At 43.6% G+C, this 20,833-nt stretch overlaps 1 protein-coding gene and 1 gene segment (V, D, J or C); both read left to right on the top strand.

The window, feature by feature from the left end:
- Positions 1–4,766, top strand: part of LOC132518097 (T cell receptor delta constant-like) — a 57,984-nt gene extending 53,218 nt beyond the window's left edge. Inside the window, 4 exon segments of the C gene segment in view lie at positions 1,502–1,780; positions 2,385–2,456; positions 2,821–2,934; positions 3,879–4,766. Of these exon segments, the coding sequence occupies positions 1,502–1,780; positions 2,385–2,456; positions 2,821–2,933 (464 nt within the window).
- Positions 1–20,833, top strand: part of LOC132518105 (T cell receptor alpha chain MC.7.G5-like) — a 357,885-nt gene that overhangs the window by 259,287 nt on the left and 77,765 nt on the right. The window lies entirely within an intron of this gene.

Raw genomic sequence — 20,833 nt, 5'->3', positions numbered from 1 at the left:
GGGAAGCCCTGCAACCCATTTTTTAAAAAAGGTTCAATTCAGTCAGATAGCCTTTTCTTTAGTTACCATGACACCAAAGAATGGGTTAAACACTTTACTTTCAAACAATTGTTTTGAACGGATAGACATTAATTGAGAAAGAGGATCTGAGAAAAATGTTTTACCAAACCAATGCATTATGCTCTATCTGAAATGCTGAGTAACAGATTCAGAGCACAATATCCTGAGTGTATGACCTTCTTCAGACATCTGTCTTGTTGGTTATATCACATTATTCAAATTATTCAAGCCAGGTCTCTCCAGCCCAAAGTGATCATTAGCAACTGCCTTTGAAATTAGGTTTTTAAATCTCAAGCAAGGCTTAATTATCCAACTAAATCAGACTACGATTGGGTCACACTCTTAAGTAACGAAGGAGATAGGGTTATTTTGGTTTTGCTTTATAATGGACTAGTTTCCTTTCTCTATAACTCATTTTCAAGCTCCCTTGAAAATCAACTGGAATCCATCTCACCAAAGTCAGTATCGTAAGAGAGAAATGCCACAGTTCTGGAGGGAGGTGACTGAGCAGAACGTGTGGTTTCCAAGCCGTTACTGCTGGGGTTATCGGTGTCTGTTATCAGTGGCTTCAGCTATGCCGTGAAACAAAACAATGAAGGTTTTCTCCTTCCACGTTCCAGGAGAGCCCTTTGAAAAATCCCCAACCCCACTCTGGTTTTAAGGAAAGAAAAAGATGCATATACAGAGTAGCAGATAGATGACTGTCCAAGATGAGGCATGAAAGGAGAGAAGGCCAGGAGGAGACCCAATTATTGTAACCAGTGTTCCACAGCTCCACTTAGAACAAAACAAGAAGAAATGGGCTTAAACTAGTTTTATGTTCCTAAGGACTTCTGAGAATGATAGCTGTAATTCTCTGATTAAAGACTCAAAAGAAACTGTAGGGTGGTCCCTTACATAAGAATTCACCTGAAGGCAGAGAGATGGACCACTTAACTTTAGCAGATCCCTTCCAGTCCAAAAAATAGGGGTGACACCCTGAAGTGACACAAACACCTCCATCCGCAGAGTGTTGGAACCAGTTATATAGTCCTTCTCAGACCTTGCCCTGATCTCATTCCAAGGGCTCATGCATTTAAAATAAACCAACTGATTCAGAGAGATTTTCAGCCTAACTGGATTGTCCAGAGGATTATTTAATAAAACATAAATATTTGAAACTCAAAAGACTCAAAATACACTTCTTTGTATTTGTCATTTTCTATCTCTGCTCCCAGCCATATATCTCTTAGCAGCTCCTAACTAGAAGTCAAACTGCTGCATTTCATGTCTACTTCTCTTAGCCATCCTTTCATAGAGGTGCTAACAAGCTCAGGTCACTAAGAAGATGCAGGAAAGTCTGGATTGTAGTGTTTGGCCCCAGAGGAATTGAGGAAAACATCATGGTTTAACTCCCACACATGGATAATCATCTCACAAAATAAACTGATTATATTTGCAGAAATTCAGGCTGTTGCCAACCCATCTGTTTTTGTCATGAAAAACGGGACATATGTCACTTGTCTGGTGAAGGAGTTCTACCCCAAAGATGTAACTATAAGTCTGGAATCATCCAAGATAATAAGAGAATACGACCCTGCTATCGTCATCTCTCCCGGCGGGAGGTACAGTGCCGTCAAGCTTGGTCAGTATGGAGATCCAGATTCAGTGACATGTTCAGTTCAACATAACAAACAAACCTGGCGCTCTACTGACTTCAAACCGAAGAAAAATACTTCAGGTAGGTCCTATCTGGCCTCAAGGGGCTGCGATTGTGGGGAAGAAAAGTCAAGGGAAAGAGAAGTTAGAGTTGTAAACTCTTGACAGATCACTCTCAACATGGCGTCATGCTGGAAACAAGACTTAGGCTCAGGCTCAAGACTTAGGCTAATTCCCATCATTGACTAGGAATTAAACTCTCTGCATCTCTGCACTGGAATCTAAGATAAAGCACATCTTATTTCATCCCCATCTCTCCTCTTCACCAACCCCTGTCTCCTTCATCCTAAAGACTCTAGGGTTGAAAATTCATGTGAGGTCTAATCTAGTGTGACTGCCATAACAAAGGGCAGTCCAGCTTATCATGGTGTTAATTATTCTAGTTGTTCTTACAAATTAGAGGCATACCTGCATGTGGGCCTCATGGTACAATGGAAAAAAGTCTCAGGACAGGAAGTATGTTGACTGTGCAAATAGCTATAGGACCTTAACCAAGTCACTTCTCTGGTCCTTAGTTTACTTACTTAAAGTCTAAGTAAGTAAAACCTGAAATCCAGTTTTAAAACCTGAAATACCTTAAGCCTCTCGGTTATCATTGTAACCCTGACCACTGCTGTTTGTTCCAGAAAATCCAAAGCCAAAGGAACCTGAAAACATCAATCAAACTCAAACTCCAGAGACCTGCTATGAGCCCCAAGGTTAGTTGAAACCAAAGGGCCAACTTCAGAACTGAGGTTAAAGCAAACTCTGTCATTGTCAGATGGGGCCCAAAATCATTCTATTTCAAAAGAAAACAAAAACCATACCTGAGCCCAGGTGATTCCCTCTGACTCTCTAAGCAGAGTTTGCATGGCTGCAAGCATGGGTTTTTCCAAAGCTTGCCTTACTGGATGTGAATAGCAGCCTTAGGTCTCTGAAGGCTATCTGGCACCAAGCCGGGCTTCAGACCAGGAAGAATGATGGTGATTCAGGGCAGGCTGGTTTCGGTGCTGTGGTACCAATTTCTGGAAGGAAATTTAGTCTCTTGCTGAAGCCACCACCGTCATTCTCATTCAATTGCAGTGCAAGCCGGGAAGGTGAACATGATGTCCCTTGCAGTGCTGGGGCTCCGAATGCTGTTTGCCAAGAGTGTTGCCATCAATTTTCTCTTGACTGCCAAGTTATTTTTCTTTTAAGGTAAGAACTAGCTGCTTCTTATTCCTACCTCCACCCAAACTATGCTGCACATGGAGGAAAGGAGTTTAGGAATGGTAAGAAGCATTAAGACAGGAAAAACACATAGAGACATATTATGATTTACTAAGGTGGACCTTTTCAGATACTCAGCATAATACCCCATCTCCTGTTAGCCTTTTATTTCAAGCCAGACTCAAAATTCATGTAATATAATATAATACCAGCCAATAATCCTCACCTCAAACCCAGGAGCTAAAATAATTGGACCTAAACAGGAGAAATCTTTTTCTTTACTGCTAATTTTGTTTATATGGCCAAGGGACCATGGGCTTTTTGCAAGGCCATCAGTAAAGCTTCACTTGAAGAATATTCAGGGGGAGCAGAACCTATCTTTGCCCAGACAAAGGGGATGTCAACTCTCGATCCTTAATCATAGGACTCGATGTGTAGACCAGCCTATCCCTGGGATGAACCTATGCTCCCATCCTTAGTGAACAGTTCACTACTAGTGACTCAGGATGCATGCAAAGTTGAGGATGAGATGTGAATTATTTGCCTGTTACTTGCATTGCCTCTTCTGGTTATCTTAGACATGAAATTTGACCCGGGGCTTAGGTTTGCCTATGTCACTAACTCACTATGTTACCTAGGCCAGGTTGCTTCACCTCTCTGGGCCTGGGTTATCACATCTGTAAAACAAAGGAATGAAGAAGAACTAAAGGAGAGCAGATGGGTTTTATGACTTGTGCCAACATAAACTGATAGTGACTAGCTGAACTATCACCATGTGTAGAAGGGAAATGTGCCAGGATATCTTAGTGATGTCTGCAACGGTACAACCACCGCAGGTACTGGCCATCCCCAGGACTGCATGACTGCTATGATTCCTTCCAGCACTGACAGTCTATGATTCTATAACCCTGACAACTTTCCTTCACTTGCAGGCTGACCGGCATGAGAAGGCTACACGCCCTGAAAGAAATCAAAAGCCTACAGAGGTGCTATCTCCTAGGCTTTCAACTTCCTGGTGGTTTAAGTTGACCCGTCCCAGCCTTGCTTAAATGGCTGTTTCCCAAACCAGTTTTCCTTTAAAGGCAACAAACCCAGCTTATCCTTCAGCCTGATGAAGGACAGAAGTCCTGGAGAGTGGGGGCTTATGGTCCCAACTGTTTTACATGCTGCTTTATAAAAGGATATAGAGATATGAAGGTATATAGGACACATTTTTTTTCCTACAACTGACACACTTTGAAAATGGTGTTTTGTTCCTTTGACTTTCTTTGCCTCCCGAAGTAGAAAGCAGGAGCCATCGGGTTCCTAGCCCCATTCTCCAAGAGGAAAATAGATCCTGGGCTTCTACCGAAACATAAAAGGCTCTGCTCAACCCAGCACTAGGTTTGCCCCAAACTAGCGTTCTCATCCACAAAGGCACTTTCTGCTTTTCCTAGTATTTGACAAACAAAACTACATTTGACTTCCTAACACTCTCTGCCCAGGCAATGGGGTTTCTCAAATCTCATCTAAATACCCTCAGAGTTATTAGCAGAGATCAGAGTAAAATGCAGAGGAAATGGGTTTCTCTCTATTAATTGATTTAACGAACATGAATTACTCCAAGTTCTAGGCACTGTACTGAGGGTGCAAAAATACGTAAGACGTGGGTCTTGCTTTCAAGCAACTCATTGTGCAAGTGTTCTGGGAGGGAGGGACAGGAATGAGACCCCGAGATTTCCCCTGTAAGAACAGTGTCTTCATGACCCCCTGCCTGCCCATCCATGCCCAGGAAGTTTGAAGGCACTGGACCTTTGGTGTTGATGGTTTTCTGCCATTCTTCTTTGTCTCTATTGCATGTATTAAAGTGCATTGTGTGCGCCTTGCTTCTGGCTTTCCTCATTGCGGACCATCGCAGGGGGTAAGGGGAGCTGTGAATTCACTGGTAGTCAGACAAAAACCACACTGAGTTTATAGGTCACACCACAGCTTCCTGGGCCCCCAGCCTGCAGGCTCCTGCCTTGGGGACCCACCCCTGGGTTTCCTGCTACTCCAACAACATCAGAGTCCCTGGTGTGGCCTCTGAGCTCTGCTCCTCCCACCTCAGCAAGGCCAGCTTTTTCCGGGTGCACAAACCCAGGTAGCAAATGTCTAGCAACCGAGCACTGTGGGTTCCTCAGCACCTATGTGGGCTGTCAGGCGGGGGCTCATGAGGTTACAAGTGAAAGAGCAACGTTCATCCACAACTCCCCCATCTTTGCCATCTGCAGACTCCTATGTCATGTCCTCACAACCCAAACCAAAGAAAGGAGGCAGTGGCATTCTGAATCAATGAGTTTAGGACAATCTAGATGGATAAGCCGGGTCCATCCAGGGGAAAACTATTAAAAGATTCCACACATCTTCACCTCATGTGCATCAAGAATGCCTGTTTCCAAAACATTCCCATCTGTTACCTTGGGCCATTCTTAAGAATGTTTCTCTGAAGTTGCTAAGAACAAAACAACACATCCTCATTTTTCAGATGGAAAAAAATATGTCCCCCAGAAAAGGTATGTACCTTGTTCAAGGTCATTCAGAGAGGCAGCGATATTTCTGGGAGCAGAACAAAGTTATCAGGAGTGCCAGCCCCAAGTTCCTTCTACAAGAGCACAGCACATCCCTGAGACAGGGAAGAGGGCTTGTTTTGAAGTTCAGCTAGGCTGAACTTCAGAATAGTCCTGTACATAGCATATGAATGAGCCACCCTCTGGCCTACTTTGATCATCAGCGAAAGTTATCCTAGTATTTTATAAAACCATGTATTTCTTCCACCAAAAGGATGCTCCTGAAAAGATCTAAGGCAGGAGCCACAGGGGATTGCGGCTGCCTTCTGGTGTGGAAACCATGCTATCGTGGATTATAGTTTTCCAGAGCTTTCACGTGTAGAATCTCATGTGACCCCAAAGGAGTCTCCAGGAGATTAGTACACACGCTCAGTAGGTGGCAGAACAGAAGCCCGGAGGCTGAGTCATTTGGCCTGATCCTTTGGCTCCCTCACGCATGTCTTTTCCATCCTTCTCTATAGCGACTGCTCTCCACCTGCCTGTGTTGAAGCCCAGACATACTGCTGCCCAAGCCACCTACTGATACAACCTCCTAGGGTGCAGCTGCAAGGGAGCCCCCAGAAGTGCAGCCCCACACCCCTGGCTCTGTCATTAACCAGATCAGCGACCTTCCAAATGTCCCTCACTTCTCTGGGCTTCAGTGCTTTCCCTATAAAATACCGTCTAAGGCTTCTACTATTTCTAAGATTACATCTAATAACTCTAATAGTTGTTTTAAGGAAGAGACACCCACAGAAGTAGAGGAAGGAGGGATGGATTCCCAGGGCCGAGGGTATATCTATTTTTGACATCACATTGTTGGTTTCCCCTGGAGGTAATTCTCTCCCCTGGGGATACCACTGAGCTCCAAACTCAGGGCCTTTGAAGCTGGGATTCTGGTTTTCACAGACAGCTTTCTGGGAATATCTCAGTGCTCTTCAGTGAAAGAAAAATGTTCTCCAAACACAGTAAGTAAAATGGAGGTGCCAAAGAGAATCCAGGAGAAATAAGGCGGCTATACAAGAGGATGCAAATGAAAGGTAAACCAGGGAAATTCTTTAAAGTAAGTAACTTTGTGTCCAATTTGAGTCTTAAAAGGAAACAGGCTAATTCACAGCAATGGATGAATGATGGAGACTAAAATAAAGACACTTCCAAAAGGCTCTCCTGAAGTTGGCCCTTCACCAGCCCCGTCCTGATAAGCTCCCAGCGCATGCAGCACATCCTTGTCAAGCCCTGCTCTGTATCAGGCACGACCTGGGCACCAGAGTCTCTCAGACGTGCAGTCTCCCTTCCTCACCACGGGCACTCGGGCAGGCAGGGCCCTCAGTGTCAGAAGTGGGGAGATGTCTGCTCCATCGGAAGCCAGGGTGCTCCCCTGGATGTGACCAGGCCTTTTCTTATTTGGAAGACATGTTAGGGCACCTCTAAAGGCCAGACTGGACCACAGAATGACAGGGAAGAAGGATGCTGTGTCCAAGGACGTGAGCTGTCCGGAGAGGCAGCTCTGCCAGGCTGTGCCCAGGGGTTTGTGTGCAGACTTCCTGGACACCTGCATCACCGTGGGACTGCAAGCCACAGTAGTAAGTGGCACTGTCTTCAGGCCTCACTGAGGAGATCACCAAGTGGAAGGTTTTGTGGGCCAGGCTGTGCTGCATGGAAAATCTACCCCGAGCAAGATCCGCATCATGGGATTTAATGTTATTCCTGTGCAGGACAAACTAGAAGGAACGATCTGGTCTTATTTGGTACCAGTATAAGTCTGGATCTAAGTATGTGGTTTGGAAAATGCATTGTAGTGTCACCTCACTGCCACTCACCAGTATCTGCTCCTGGGAAATCTGGGTCACTTGGTTACACAGCACGTCCTTGTCTGTGAAGAGAAAAAAATAATAAAACAGTGAAGTCTTACACTCCGCAGGCACTGGGTCCAGCATAGGCCCATCCGGAGGGAACCCAATGGGCAGAGGCAGGGGAAAGACACAGAGATGAAAATTAAAGGCAGAAAATAACTGGAAAATCCAGTGTGACTGAGAAAGAGCCCAAGCCTTGGAAAGTAAGAAAAAGGGAAATGGGTGATAGAAAGAGCAGGACATAACAATGAGTGTACTTAACAGAAAAACAAAAGGCTGAAGCCCACAAGAAGAATCATCTTCTTTTCATATCAGGGAGGAGGATATAGAATAAAACTGGGCTCCTTAAATCTCTGAGACCGTCTCAGTGCTTCTGAAGGGAAGGAGATGGGAGGGAAGTGAGGAGAGCAGGGCAGCCCTGACGGTCACGTGACTGAATTAGCTGTAATTCTCTGGGGCGCATGCTTCCAACCCAGGAAAAGTTGTTGTTATTGTTTTTGTGGTCCTCAATCCATCCTGTACTAATCTTTTTGTAAAACACAATGAAAATGAATTAGTTTTTAAAAAAGAAAGAGAGACTGCAAGTCCAATGATCACGTACTTCGATATCAAATTGCCCTAAAAGTGGCTTATCCTCCATTTCCACATCCTCTGGTCACAGACCGGGTACCAGTCCAGGATCGCACTTTGAGTAGCACTGTCACACAGCACTAGCACAGCTGCACACACCTGGAGTACTCTCTACATGAGATAAATGAATGAGGACCTTAACCTAGTCTTACATATTTGTGTAAAAAGAAAAAGGAGAGGGTTGGATGAGGTCATTTCTAAAATCTGCCCTAGCCCTGAATTCTAGAACTCTTTTATTTTTGTTGTTGTTATGTTTTTTGGGGTTTTTTTAATACAATTTTTAAATGTTGCACTCCACTGACAGTTACTACAAAATATTGAACTCTTCTATTTCTCATGCTTGAGGGAGTGCTGTGGTCCTGAGAACGCTCACTGCACTTCCCACAGCTTGATTTCCATCTCTCCCTCTGCAGCATACACTTGGCTCCAGCTGGAAACTTCTCCCCCCCGGAAGCAGACCTTCCCAGTGGGTGAACTGCCGTGAGTGGGTTACAGGCTCGCTGAGACAGTGCTCACAGTGGACACTGGAACCTGGGGTGGCTGGAGCCCCGGAGGCCAGCCCCTCCCGGCTACATCTCAATACAAATATTGTCTTCTGGGTAAGCCAAGACATGACAACTACTGGGAAGCACTGCCCTAAAAAATAGAAGGCCAAGTGGCTCCCCCAAACCTAGGAGTGTTTCTAGGAGTACTTCCGGAGTTCCTTCGTTTCCCTGGTCCCTCACCTCCAATTCATCAGGAAGGCCTGTCAGTTGCACCATGAAGTGTGTCTCCAGTGCATCCACTTCTCTCCACCGCCACTCCCACCACCTCCCACCAACACCACCATCTCTTGTCAGGACCACGGCAATAACGCCCCTTGTCAGGTCCCCTTGCTTCTGCTCTTGCCCCTGGACCATCTCCTCTGCAGGTCTTTATAAAATGTAAATCTCATGATGCCAGCAGGGCCTCCCTTCCTGGGCCTGTGACCCACTGTACATGGTGGGATCTCTGCCCTCTGTCCAATCTCCCTGCACGTCCTCTCCTGCCTCTGTCACTCCCCTTCAGCAGCTGTGGCCTTCCTTTGCTCCTCTACCTGCCTCCCTCTTCTAGGTCCCTGAAACTCTGCTTCCAGGTTTTCACAAATCTCAGCTCAAAGAGGCTTTCCCTGGCAAGTAAATTAGTCACTCACCTGGGTACCCAGAGTCACCCTCGATTTCACCTCTTATTTTCCCTCACATCACTATTTGTCATCATCAGGGTTCTACACGTTTATTATTTGTCTTTCCCTTCTCACCCCATATACACATACATATACACCATCATGTAAGCTGCATGAAGGCAGGGCCTTGCTTATTTGTTCACTGATCTGTCCCAGCCCCTAGGACTGTGTCTGCCACGTAACTGACAACCAACAAATATTTGTGAACAAAGGAATATAACTTTGTCCACTTAAAAACTCACCAATGGGGCTTCCCTGGTGGTGCAGTGGTTGGGAGTCCGCCTGCCGACGCAGGGGACACGGGTTCGTGCCCCAGTCCAGGAAGATCCCACATGCCGCGGAGTGGCTGGGCCCGTGGGCCATGGCCGCTGAGCCTGCGCGTCTGGATGACTGTGCTCTGCAACTGGAGAGACCACAACAGTGAAAGGCCCGCATACCGTAAAAAAAAAAAAAAAAAAAACCTCACCAATGGCATGGATAAGTTTGCCGAATTTGTTTTAAATTTTTTTTATCAAAGTATAATCGATTTACAGTGTTGTGTTAGTTTCTGGTGTGCAACATAGTGATTCAGTTTTATATATATATATATATTCTTTTTCATATTCTTTTCCATTATGCATTATTACAGTGTACTGAATATAGTTCCCTGTGCTATATACAGTATTACCTTGTTGTTTATCTATTTTATATATAGTGGTTTGTATCTGCTAATCCCAACTCCTAATTTATCCCTCCCCCAACCCCTTTCCCCTTTGGTAACCATAAATTTGTTTTTTATGTCTGTGAATCTGTTTCTCTTTCATAAATAAGTTTACTTTTGTCATTTTTTAGATTCCACATTTAAGTGATATCACATGATATTTGTCTTTTTCTGACTTACTTCACTTAGTGTGATAATCTCTAGGTCTATCAATGTTGCTGCAAATGGCATTATTTCATTCTTTTTTATGATTGAGTAGTATTCCATTATATATATATATATATATCTCACATCTTCTTTATCCATTTTCTGTTGATGGACATTAAGGTTGCTTCCATGTCTTGCCTATTGTAAATAGTAAGGTTGCCAGATTCAGTGAATAAAAACACAGGACACCCAGTTAAGTTTCCATTTCAAATGAAAAACAAAAAAACTTTTAAGTAATAATTGGGACTTGCCATATTTAGGATATATTTACTCTAAAAAGGTATTCGTTGTTTATCTGAAATTCAAATTTCACTGGAAATTTTGCATTTTATCTGGTAGCCCTTGTCGTGAAGATTAGCAAAAGTGCACACCAGGAAGTCTGCAGCCCTTGTGAGCATCCCCAGGCCCTCGGCTGTGGAAGAGGCAGGGTCAGCAACAGGGCTGCTCTGTCTGATCAGCTGCTGCCAGGCCTGCACTGCCCCCTGCAGGCAGGTGTCCCCTCTCAAAGGCACCAGCCCCTCTGCTGGGGAGAAGGCCACTTCAGAACTTCCCACTCTCAGATATTTCACCGGCTCTAGCAGTCCCCAGTCAGTCTCTGGGAGTCTGTCCTTGTTCTAAAGATGTTGCCAGGCATGATATTCATGAGAGCTGAGTGTTCCCTTCCTGATCTAGGCAGTATAACAGTTAACAAATTAAACTGCTGCTCTTCTTCTGATGGCCCAACCTCAGTTACATCTGCCCATACCCGAGAACAGAGGAAAGGGCTTCAAAACCCTCACTCAGAGGGACAAGCCCTCTCCCTAATCCTTCACATGGAGACCTCCTTGGGTGGCACATCATGAAACTCCCCACCATGATGTCCTTCCAACACTCCTTGAAAGGCATCCCTTCAGGAAGGGCACTTCTCAGAACAGCAGTGCAGTGTCATGGTTAAGGAGTGGGGTTCTGGATCCAGACTGCTTGGGTTCCTATCAGCTCCAGCATGTACTTGCTGTGTGACCCCAAACACGACCTAACCCTTCCAAGCCTCACTTTCTCCATCTGTAAAATGAAGATGATAATAATAATACCTTTTTCACAGGACTATTGGATAATTAAATGAAATAACACATGCAATATACCCAGCAAGTGATCTAAGAACGCTAGGCATTGCTGCTGCTATTGTCATTTTTATGAAATAGACTGATGAATAAATTTCCTAAGAGCTTGAGTCTCATCAAAGACGTTCAGAAATAAGATGCTGAGTAAATCTAAAATATAAAGTTGTGAAATCTGGCAAAAAAAAACCCAAACCATGTTGTACCAATCGATGGCAAAAAAAAAAGTGACTCACATCCTTCATTTGCTGTCATTGCTGTAAGTGTGTCATTGAGCTCTGCACTCTCCCGAGACCTGAGCCAACTGTGCTCATCCCAAACCCCTAAGAGCACTGGGAACATGGGAAATGAGCCTGCTAGCCCACTGTCCTATGTCTTCCAAAGGTTTCAACAGGCTTGTTCATGGGAGACCACAATGTACAAGAGAGTGACCGCCAAAGTTTAGGGCTAAGAGAGACTCAAGATTTAATGACCTATTACAGATGTATTATCCTTGAACTTCCCTACCCCATCTCCCTTAAACCTATTGATGTCTGCATCTGAGCAGTTTCCGCAGTCAGTGAGCGCCCTGGGCTGACTTTCATTAGCCCAAAACCACCACTCAACAGAGGCTTTCAGAGGCTTCCGGGAAGATGGCGGAAGAGTAAGACGCGGAGATCACCTTCCTCCCCACAGATACACCAGAAATACATCTACACGTGGAACAACTCCTACAGAACACCTACAGAACGCTGGCAGAAGGCCTCAGACCTCCCAAAAGGCAAAAAAAAACCCCACATACATGGGTAGGGCAAAAGAAAAAAGAATAAACAGAGACAAAAGGATAGGGACGGGGCCTGCACCAGTGGGAGGGAGCCGTGAAGGAGGAAACGTTTCCACACACTAGGAAGCCCCTTCGCGGGCGGAGACTGCGGGTGGCGGAGGGGGAAAGCTTCGGAGCCACGGAGGAGAGCGCAGCACAGCACAGCACAGCAACAGGGGTGCGGAGGGAAAAGCGGAGAGATTCCCGCACAGGGGGTCAGGGCCGACCGGCACTCACCAGGCCGAGAGGTTTGTCTGCTCACCCGCCGGGGCGGGCGGGGTGGGAGCTGAGGCTCGGGCTTCGGTCGGAGCGCCGGGAGAGGACTGGGGTTGGCGGCGTGAACACGGCCTGCAGGGGGTTACTGCGCCACCGCTAGCCGGGAGGGAGTCCGGGGAAAAGTCTGGACCTGCCGAAGAGGCAAGAGACTTTTTCTTCCCTCTTTGTTTCCTGGTGCGCGAGGAGAGGGGATTACGAGCGCTGCTTAAAGGAGCTCCAGAGACGGGCGCGAGCCGCGGCTAAAAGCGCAGACCCCAGAGACGGGCAGGAGACGCTAAGGCTGCTGCTGCCGCCACCAAGAAGCCTGTGTGCGAGCACAGGTCACTATCCACACCTCCCCTCCTGGGAGCCTGTGCAGCCCGCCACTGCCAGGGTCCCGGGATCCAGGGACAACTCCCCCGGAAGAACGCACGGCGCGCCTCAGGCTGGTGCAACGTCACGCCGGCCTCTGCCGCCACATGCTCGCCCCGCCCTCCGTGCCCCTCCCTCCCGCCGGCCTGAGTGAGCCGGAGCCCTCGAATCAGCGGCTCCTTTAACCCCGTCTTGTCTGAGCGAAGAACAGACGCCCTCCAACGACCTACACGCAGAGGCGGGGCCAAATCCAAAGCTGAGCCCCTGGGAGCTGTGAGAACACAGAAGAGAAAGGGAAATGTCTCCCAGAAGCCTCAGAAGCAGCGGATTAAAGCTCCACAATCAACTTGATGTACCCTGCATCTGTGGAATACATGAATAGACAATGAATCATCCCACATTAAGGAGGTGGACTTTGAGAGCAAGATTTATGATTTTTTCCCCTTTTCCTCTTTTTATGAGTGTGTATGTGTATGCTTCTGTGTGAGATTTTGTCTGTATAGCTTTGCTTCCACCATTTGTCCTAGGGTTCTATCTCTGTTATTTTCTTTTTAATTTTTTTCTTAATAATTATTTTTTATTGTAATAATTTTATTTTACTTTATTTTCTTTCTGTCTTTCTTTCTTTCCTTCCTTCCTTCCTTCCTTCCTTCCTTCCTTCCCTCATTTAGACAACAGATCATCCCAAATTGAGGAGATGGACTTTGAGAGCAAGATTTATGATTTTTTCCCCTTTTCCTCTTTTTGTGAGTGTGTATATGTATGCTTCTGTGTGAGATTCTGTCTGTATAGCTTAGCTTCCACCATTTGTCCTAGGGTTCTATCCGTCCGTTTTTTTTTTCTTTTTTTTTCTCTTAATAATTATTTTTTTATTTTAATACCTTTATTATATTATATCTTACTTTATTTTATTTTATCTTCTTTCTTTCTTTTTTCCCTCCTTCCCTCCTTCCTTCCTTCCTTCCTCCCTCCCTCCCTCCCTCCTTTCTTTCTTTCTACTTCTACTAATTCTTTCTTTCTACTTTTTCTCCCTTTTATTCTGAGCCGTGTGGATGAAAGGCTCTTGGTGCTCCAGCCAGGAGTCAGTGCTGTGCCTCTGAGGTGGGAGAGCCAACTTCAGGACACTGGTCCACAAGAGACCTCCCAGCTCCACATAATATCAAACGGCAAAAATCTCCCAGAGATCTCCATCTCAACACTAGCACCCAGCTTCACTCAACGACCAGCAAGCTACAGTGCTGGACATCCTGTGCCAAACAACTAGCAGGACAGGAACACAATCCCACCCATTAGCAGAGAGGCTGCCTAAAATCATAATAAGTCCACAGTCACCCCAAAACACACCACCAGACGTGGACCTGCCCACCAGAAAGACAAGATCCAGCCTCATCCCCCAGAACACAGGCACTAGTCCCCTCCACCAGGAAGCCTACACAATCCACTGAACCAACCTTAGCCACTGGGGACAGACACCAAAAACAATGGGAACTACGAACCTGAAGCCTGCAAAAAGGAGACCCCAAACACAGTAAGATAAGCAAACTGAGAATACAGAAAAACACACAGCAGATGAAGAAGCAAGACAAAACCCCACCAGACCTAACAAATGAAGAGGAAATAGGCAGTCTACCTGAAAAAGAATTCAGAATAATGATAGCAAAGACAATCCAAAATCTTGAAAATAGAATAGACAAAATGCAAGAAACATTTAACAAGGACCTAGAAGAGCTAAAGATGAAGCAAACAATGATGAACAGCACAATAAATGAAATTTAAAATACTCTGGATGGGATCAATAGCAGAATAACTGAGGCAGAAGAATGGATAAGTGACCTGGAAGATAAAATAGTGGAAATAACTACTGCAGAGCAGAATAAAGAAAAAAGAATGAAAAGAACTGAGGACAGTCTCAGAGACCTCTGGGACAACATTAAACGCACCAACATTCGAATTATAGGGGTTCCAGAAGAAGAAGAGAAAAAGAAAGGGACTGAGAAAATATTTGAAGAGATTATACTTGAAAACTTCCCTAATATGGGAAAGGAAATAGTTAATCAAGTCCAGGAAGCACAGAAAGTCCCATACAGGATAAATCCAAGGAGAAATGCACCAAGACACATATTAACCAAACTGTCAAAAATTAAATACAAAGAAAACATATTAAAAGCAGCAAGGGAAAAACAACAAATAACACACAAGGGAATCCCCATAAGGTTAAAAGCTGATCTTTCAGCAGAAACTCTGCAAGCCAGAAGGGACTGGCAGGACATATTTAAAGTGACAAAGGAGAAAATCCTGCAACCAAGATTACTCTACCCAGCAAGAATCTCATTCAGATTTGATGGAGAAATTAAAACCTTTACAGACAAGCAAAAGCTGAGAGAGTTCAGCACCATCAAACCAGCTTTACAACAACTGCTAAAGGGACTTCTCTAGGCAAGAAACACAAGAGAAGAAAAAGACCTACAATAACAAACCCAAAACAATTAAGAAAATGGGAATAGGAACATACATATCAATAATTACTTTAAATGTAAATGGACTAAATGCTCCCACTAGAAGACACAGATTGGCTGAATGGATACAAAAACAAGACCCATATATTTGCTGTCTACAAGAGACCCACTTCAGACCTAGAGACACATACAGACTGAAAGTAAGGGGATGGAAAAAGGTATTTCATGCAAATGGAAACCAAAAGAAAGTGGGAGTAGCAATTCTCATATCAGACAAAATAGACTTTAAAATAAAGACTATTAGAAGAGATAAGAAGGACACTACATAATGATCAAGGGATCGATCCAAGAAGAAGATATAACAATTGTAAATATTTATGCACCCAACATAGGAGCACCTTAACACATAAGGCAAATACTAACAGCCATAAAAGGGGAAATCGACAGTAACACATTCATACTAGGAGACTTTAACACTCCACTTTCACCAATGGACAGATCATGCAAGATGAAAATAAATAAGGAAACACAAGCTTTAAATGATACATTAAACAAGATGGACTTAATTAATATTTATAGGACATTTCATCGAAAAACAACAGAATACACATTTTTCTCAAGTGCTCATGGAACATTCTCCAGGATAGATCATATCTTGGGTCACAAATCAAACCTTGGTAAATTTAAGAAAATTGAAATTGTATCAAGTATCTTTTCTGACCACAATGCTATGAGACTAGATATCAATTATAGGAAAAGATCTGTAAAAATACAAACACATGGAGGCTAAACAATACACTGCTTAATAACAAAGTGATCACTGAAGAAATCAAAGAGAAAATAAAAAAATACCTAGAAACAAATGACAATGGAGAAACGATGATGCAAAATCTATGGGGTGCAGCAAAAGCAATTCTAAGAGGGAAGTTTATAGGAATACATTCCCACCTTAAGAAACAGGAAATATCTCGAATAAACAACCTAACCTTGCACCTAAAGCAATTAGAGGAAGAAGAACAAAAAAATCCCAAAGTTAGCAGAAGGAAAGAAATCATAAAAATCAGATCAGAAATAAATGAAAAAGAAATGAAGGAAATGATAGCAAAGATCAATAAAACCAAAAGCTGGTTCTTTGAGAAGATAAACAAAATTGATAAACCATTAGCAAGACTGATCAAGAAAAAAAGGGAGAAGACTCAAATCAATAGATTTAGAAATGAAAAAGGAGAAGTAACTATTGACACTACAGAAATACAAAAGGTCATGAGAGATTACTACAAGGAACTCTATGCCAATGAAATGGACAACCTGGAAGAAATGGACAAATTCTTAGAAATGCACAACCTGCCAAGACTGAATCAGGAAGAAATAGAAAATATGAACAGACCAATCACAAGCACTGAAATTGAGACTGTGATTAAAAATCTTCCAACAAACAAAAGCCCAGGATCAGATGGCTTCACAGGCAAATTCTATCAAACATTTAGAGAAGAGCTAACACCTATCCTTCTCAAACTCTTCCAAGATACAGCAGAGGTAGGAACACTCCCAAACTCATTCTACGAGGCCACCATCACCCTGATACCAAAACTAGACAAGGATGTCACATAGATAGAAAACTATAGGCCAATATCACTGATGAACATAAATGCAAAAATCCTCAACAAAATACTAGCAAACAGAATCCAACAGCACATTAAACGGATCATACATCATGATCAAGTGGGGTTTATTCCAGGAATGCAAGGATTCTTCAATATATGCAAATCAATCAACGTGATACACCATATCAACAAATTGAAGGAGAAAAACCATATGATCATCTCAATAGATGCAGAAAAAGCTTTCGACAAAATTCAACACCCATTTATGATAGAAACCCTGCAGAAAGTAGGCATAGAGGGAACTTTCCTCAACATAATAAAGGCCATATATGACAAACCCAGAGCCAACATCGTCCTCAATGGTGAAAAACTGAAAGCATTTCCACTAAGATCGGGAACAAGACAAGGTTGCCCACTCTCACCACTCTTATTCAACATAGTTTTGGAAGTTTTAGCCACAGCAATCAGAGAAGAAAAGGAAATAAAAGGAATCCAAATGGGAAAAGAAGAAGTAAAGCTGTCACTGTTTGCAGATGACATGATACTATACATAGAGAATCCTAAAGATGCTACCAGAAAACTACTAGAGCTAATCAATGAATTTGGTAAAGTAGCAGGATACAAAATTAATGCACAGAAATCTCTGGCATTCTTATACAGTAATGATGAAAAATCTGAAAGTGAAATCAAGAAAACACTCCCATTTACCATTGCAACAAAAAGAATAAAATATCTAGGAATAAACTTACCTAAGGAGACAAAAGACCTGTATGCAGAGATTTATAAGATACTGATGAAAGAAATTAAAGATGATACAAATAGATGGAGAGATATACCATGTTCTTGGATTGGAAGAATCAACATTGTGAAAATGACTCTACTACCCAAAGCAATCTACAGATTCAATGCAATCCCTATCAAACTACCACTGGCATTTTTCACAGAACTAGAACAAAAAATTTCACAATTTGTATGGAAACACAAAAGACCCCGAATAGCCAAAGCAATCTTGAGAACAAAAAACGGAGCTGGAGGAATCAGGCTCCCTGACTTCAGACTATACCACAAAGCTACAGTAATCAAGACAGTATGGTACTGGCACAAAAACAGAAAGATAGATCAATGGAACAGGATAGAAAAGCCAGAGATAAACCCATGCACATATGGTCACCTTATCTTTGATAAAGGAGGCAGGAATGTACAGTGGAGAAAGGACAGCCGCTTCAATAAGTGGTGCTGGGAAAGCTGTACAGGTACATGTGAAAGTATGAGATTAGATCACTCCCTAACACCATACACAAAAATAAGCTCAAAGTGGATTAAAGACCTAAATGTAAGGCCAGAAACTATCAAACTCTTAGAGGAAAACATAGGTAGAACACTCTATGACATAAATCACAGCAAGATCCTTTTTGAACCACCTCCTACAGAAATGGAAAGAAAATCAAAAATAAACAAATGGGACCTAATGAAACTTCAAAGCTTTTGCACAGCAAAGGAAACCATAAAGAAGACCAAAAGACAACCCTCAGAATGGGAGAAAATATTTGCAAATGAAGCAACTGACAAAGGATTAATCTCCAAAATTTAGAAGCAGCTCATGCAGCTCAGTAACAAAAAAACAACCCAATCCAAAAATGGGCAGAAGACCTAAATAGACATTTCTCCAAAGAAGATGTACAGACTGCCAACAAACACATGAAAGAATGCTTAACATCATTAATCATTAGAGAAATGCAAATCAAAACTACAATGAGATATCGTCTCACACCAGTCAGAATGGCCATCATCAAAAAATCTAGAAACAATAAATGCTGGAGAGGGTGTGGAGAAAAGGGAACCCTCTTGCACTGTTGGTGGGAATGTAAATTGATACAGCCACTGTGGAGAACAGTATGGAGGTTCCTTAAAAACTACAAATAGAACTACCATATGACCCAGCAATCCCACTACTGGGCATATACCCTGAGAAAACCATAATTCAAAAAGAGTCATGCACCAGAATAGTCACTGCAGCTCTGTTTACAATAGCCCAGAGATGGAAATAACCTAAGTGTCCATCATTGGATGAATGGATAAAGAAGATGTGGCACATATATACAATGGAATATTACACAGCCATAAAAAGAAACGAAATTGAACTGTTTGTAATGAGGTGGATAGACCTAGAGTCTGTCATACAGAGTGAAGTAAGTCAGAAAGAGAAAGACAAATACCATATGCTAACACATATATATGGAATTTAAAAAAAAGTGTCATGAAGAACCTAGGGGTAAGACATGAATAAAGACACAGACCTACTAAATGGACTTGAGGATATCGGGAGGGGGAAGGATAAGCTGTGAAAAAGCGAGAGACAGGCATCGACATATATACACTACCAAACGTAAGGTAGATAGCTAGTGGGAAGCAGCCGCATAGCACAGGGAGATCAGCTCGGTGCTTTGTGACCGCCTGGAGGGGTGGGATAGGGAGGGTGGGAGGGAGGGAGACGCAAGAGGGAAGAGATATGGGAACATATGTATATGTATAACTGATTCACTTTGTTATAAAGCAGAAACTAACACACCATTGTAAAGCAATTATACTCCAATAAAGATGTTAAAAAAATTTTAAATAAATAAAAGTTTAAAATAAATATACAGAGGCCTTCAGGCCTGGCGGGGTCCCAGGGATTTGGTAAACAAGCCACTCTCCTCCCAGGCTTGGACCTTGATCACTATTATCACTCAAAAAAAGGGACTTTTCTCCCAGTTTCTTCTGAGGCGGGCAGCTTTGTTTCTGACCTTACAGCGCCCTCTGCTGTTCTAATTAGCCCATCTCCATAAATGGGTCATACTAGAGGTTGGCAGAAAATAGGTCAGGGGAAGAAAATATTCTTTGTTCCGAACTTAAGTCAAAGTTGCTGCTTCTGTTCCCCGATCCCCTTTCAGCCCTGACACTGCCAGGTGCTGCTCTGTTGGCCCAAAGGCCCCATCCTCCCCAGTCACTCAGAGTACTGTCTTCGAGGACATGAGATAGCACCCAACAAGGGTTGATGGGCATTTCCCTGTCAAACAAAAGCCTACTGCAAGAGTAAAGGACACAGGGAAATGTCTTTGGATGGATATAGACAAACATATCTCTTTTTTATGAAAGAATAGAAATGTGATTAAAAGGAAAAGCTTAGAAATATCTGAATGTGTGACAACGGGAGTGAGTGGTCTAGAGAAAGCGTTTCCGCATCACTTTCTTCCTGTGCCACATTCCATTCCAGGACCCCCAGGACAGACCTGGGTCGATCGATAAGAAGAAGCATGCCAAGGAGGGACCAAGGTCCAGTAGATGTCTTCCACCCCCAGGACCTCTGTTTGGGGGAAAAATCTTGCTGAAGGCTCTTTAGGCAAGAGTAAGCCACGAAGAACGCTACCTCGGTTTGTTTCCCAAAGCCTGCGTTCGAAAGCAAGCTGTGAGGGCAAAGAGATACTCCATGGTTTTACTGTTGCCACCTCTGGAGCAGCCTATGGAAGGAACAGTCTTGGTCCAGCCAGGTGAGTGATACCTTTCATGATGGGTCTGTGTGGGACCTGGCCTGACCCTTGCCAACCAGATTTCTCAAGCCATCGGCAGGATCTTCTCTCCATTTATTCCCCAGGCATGAGGGCAAACAGGTTATATCTCAATTACCAAGGGCTAGCAGTTGGTAGTAGCTATCTGGAGCACAGTTTTAAGAAGGATTGTGAACTATATGTAAAATAGATAAACAGCAAGGATTTACTGTATAGCAGAGGGAAATATATTATAATAACCTATAATGAAAAAAATCAGAAATATATATATATATATATATATATATATACATAGAGAGAGAACTGAATCACTTTGCTGTATACCTGAAACTAACACAATATTGTAAATCAACTATACTTCAATTAAGAAAAAGAACTGAGGCCACATCTAGACTCAGAGGAGAGGTGTGATGTGTTATTAGCAATATCTGCCACAGATTTTTTTTTTTTTGCGGTACGCGGGCCTCTCACTGTTGTGGCCTCTCCCGTTGCGGAGCACAGGCTCCGGACGCGCAGGCTCAGCGGCCATGGCTCACGGGCCCAGCCGCTCCGTGGCATGTGGGATCTTCCCGGACCGGGGCACGAGCCCGCGTCCCCT

The sequence above is a fragment of the Lagenorhynchus albirostris genome, chromosome 1 (genome assembly GCF_949774975.1).
Source record: "Lagenorhynchus albirostris chromosome 1, mLagAlb1.1, whole genome shotgun sequence".
NCBI classification, from domain to species: domain Eukaryota; kingdom Metazoa; phylum Chordata; class Mammalia; order Artiodactyla; family Delphinidae; genus Lagenorhynchus; species Lagenorhynchus albirostris.
Note: the sequence above shows the minus strand (reverse complement) of the source record. Positions and strands in the feature narration are given on the sequence as shown.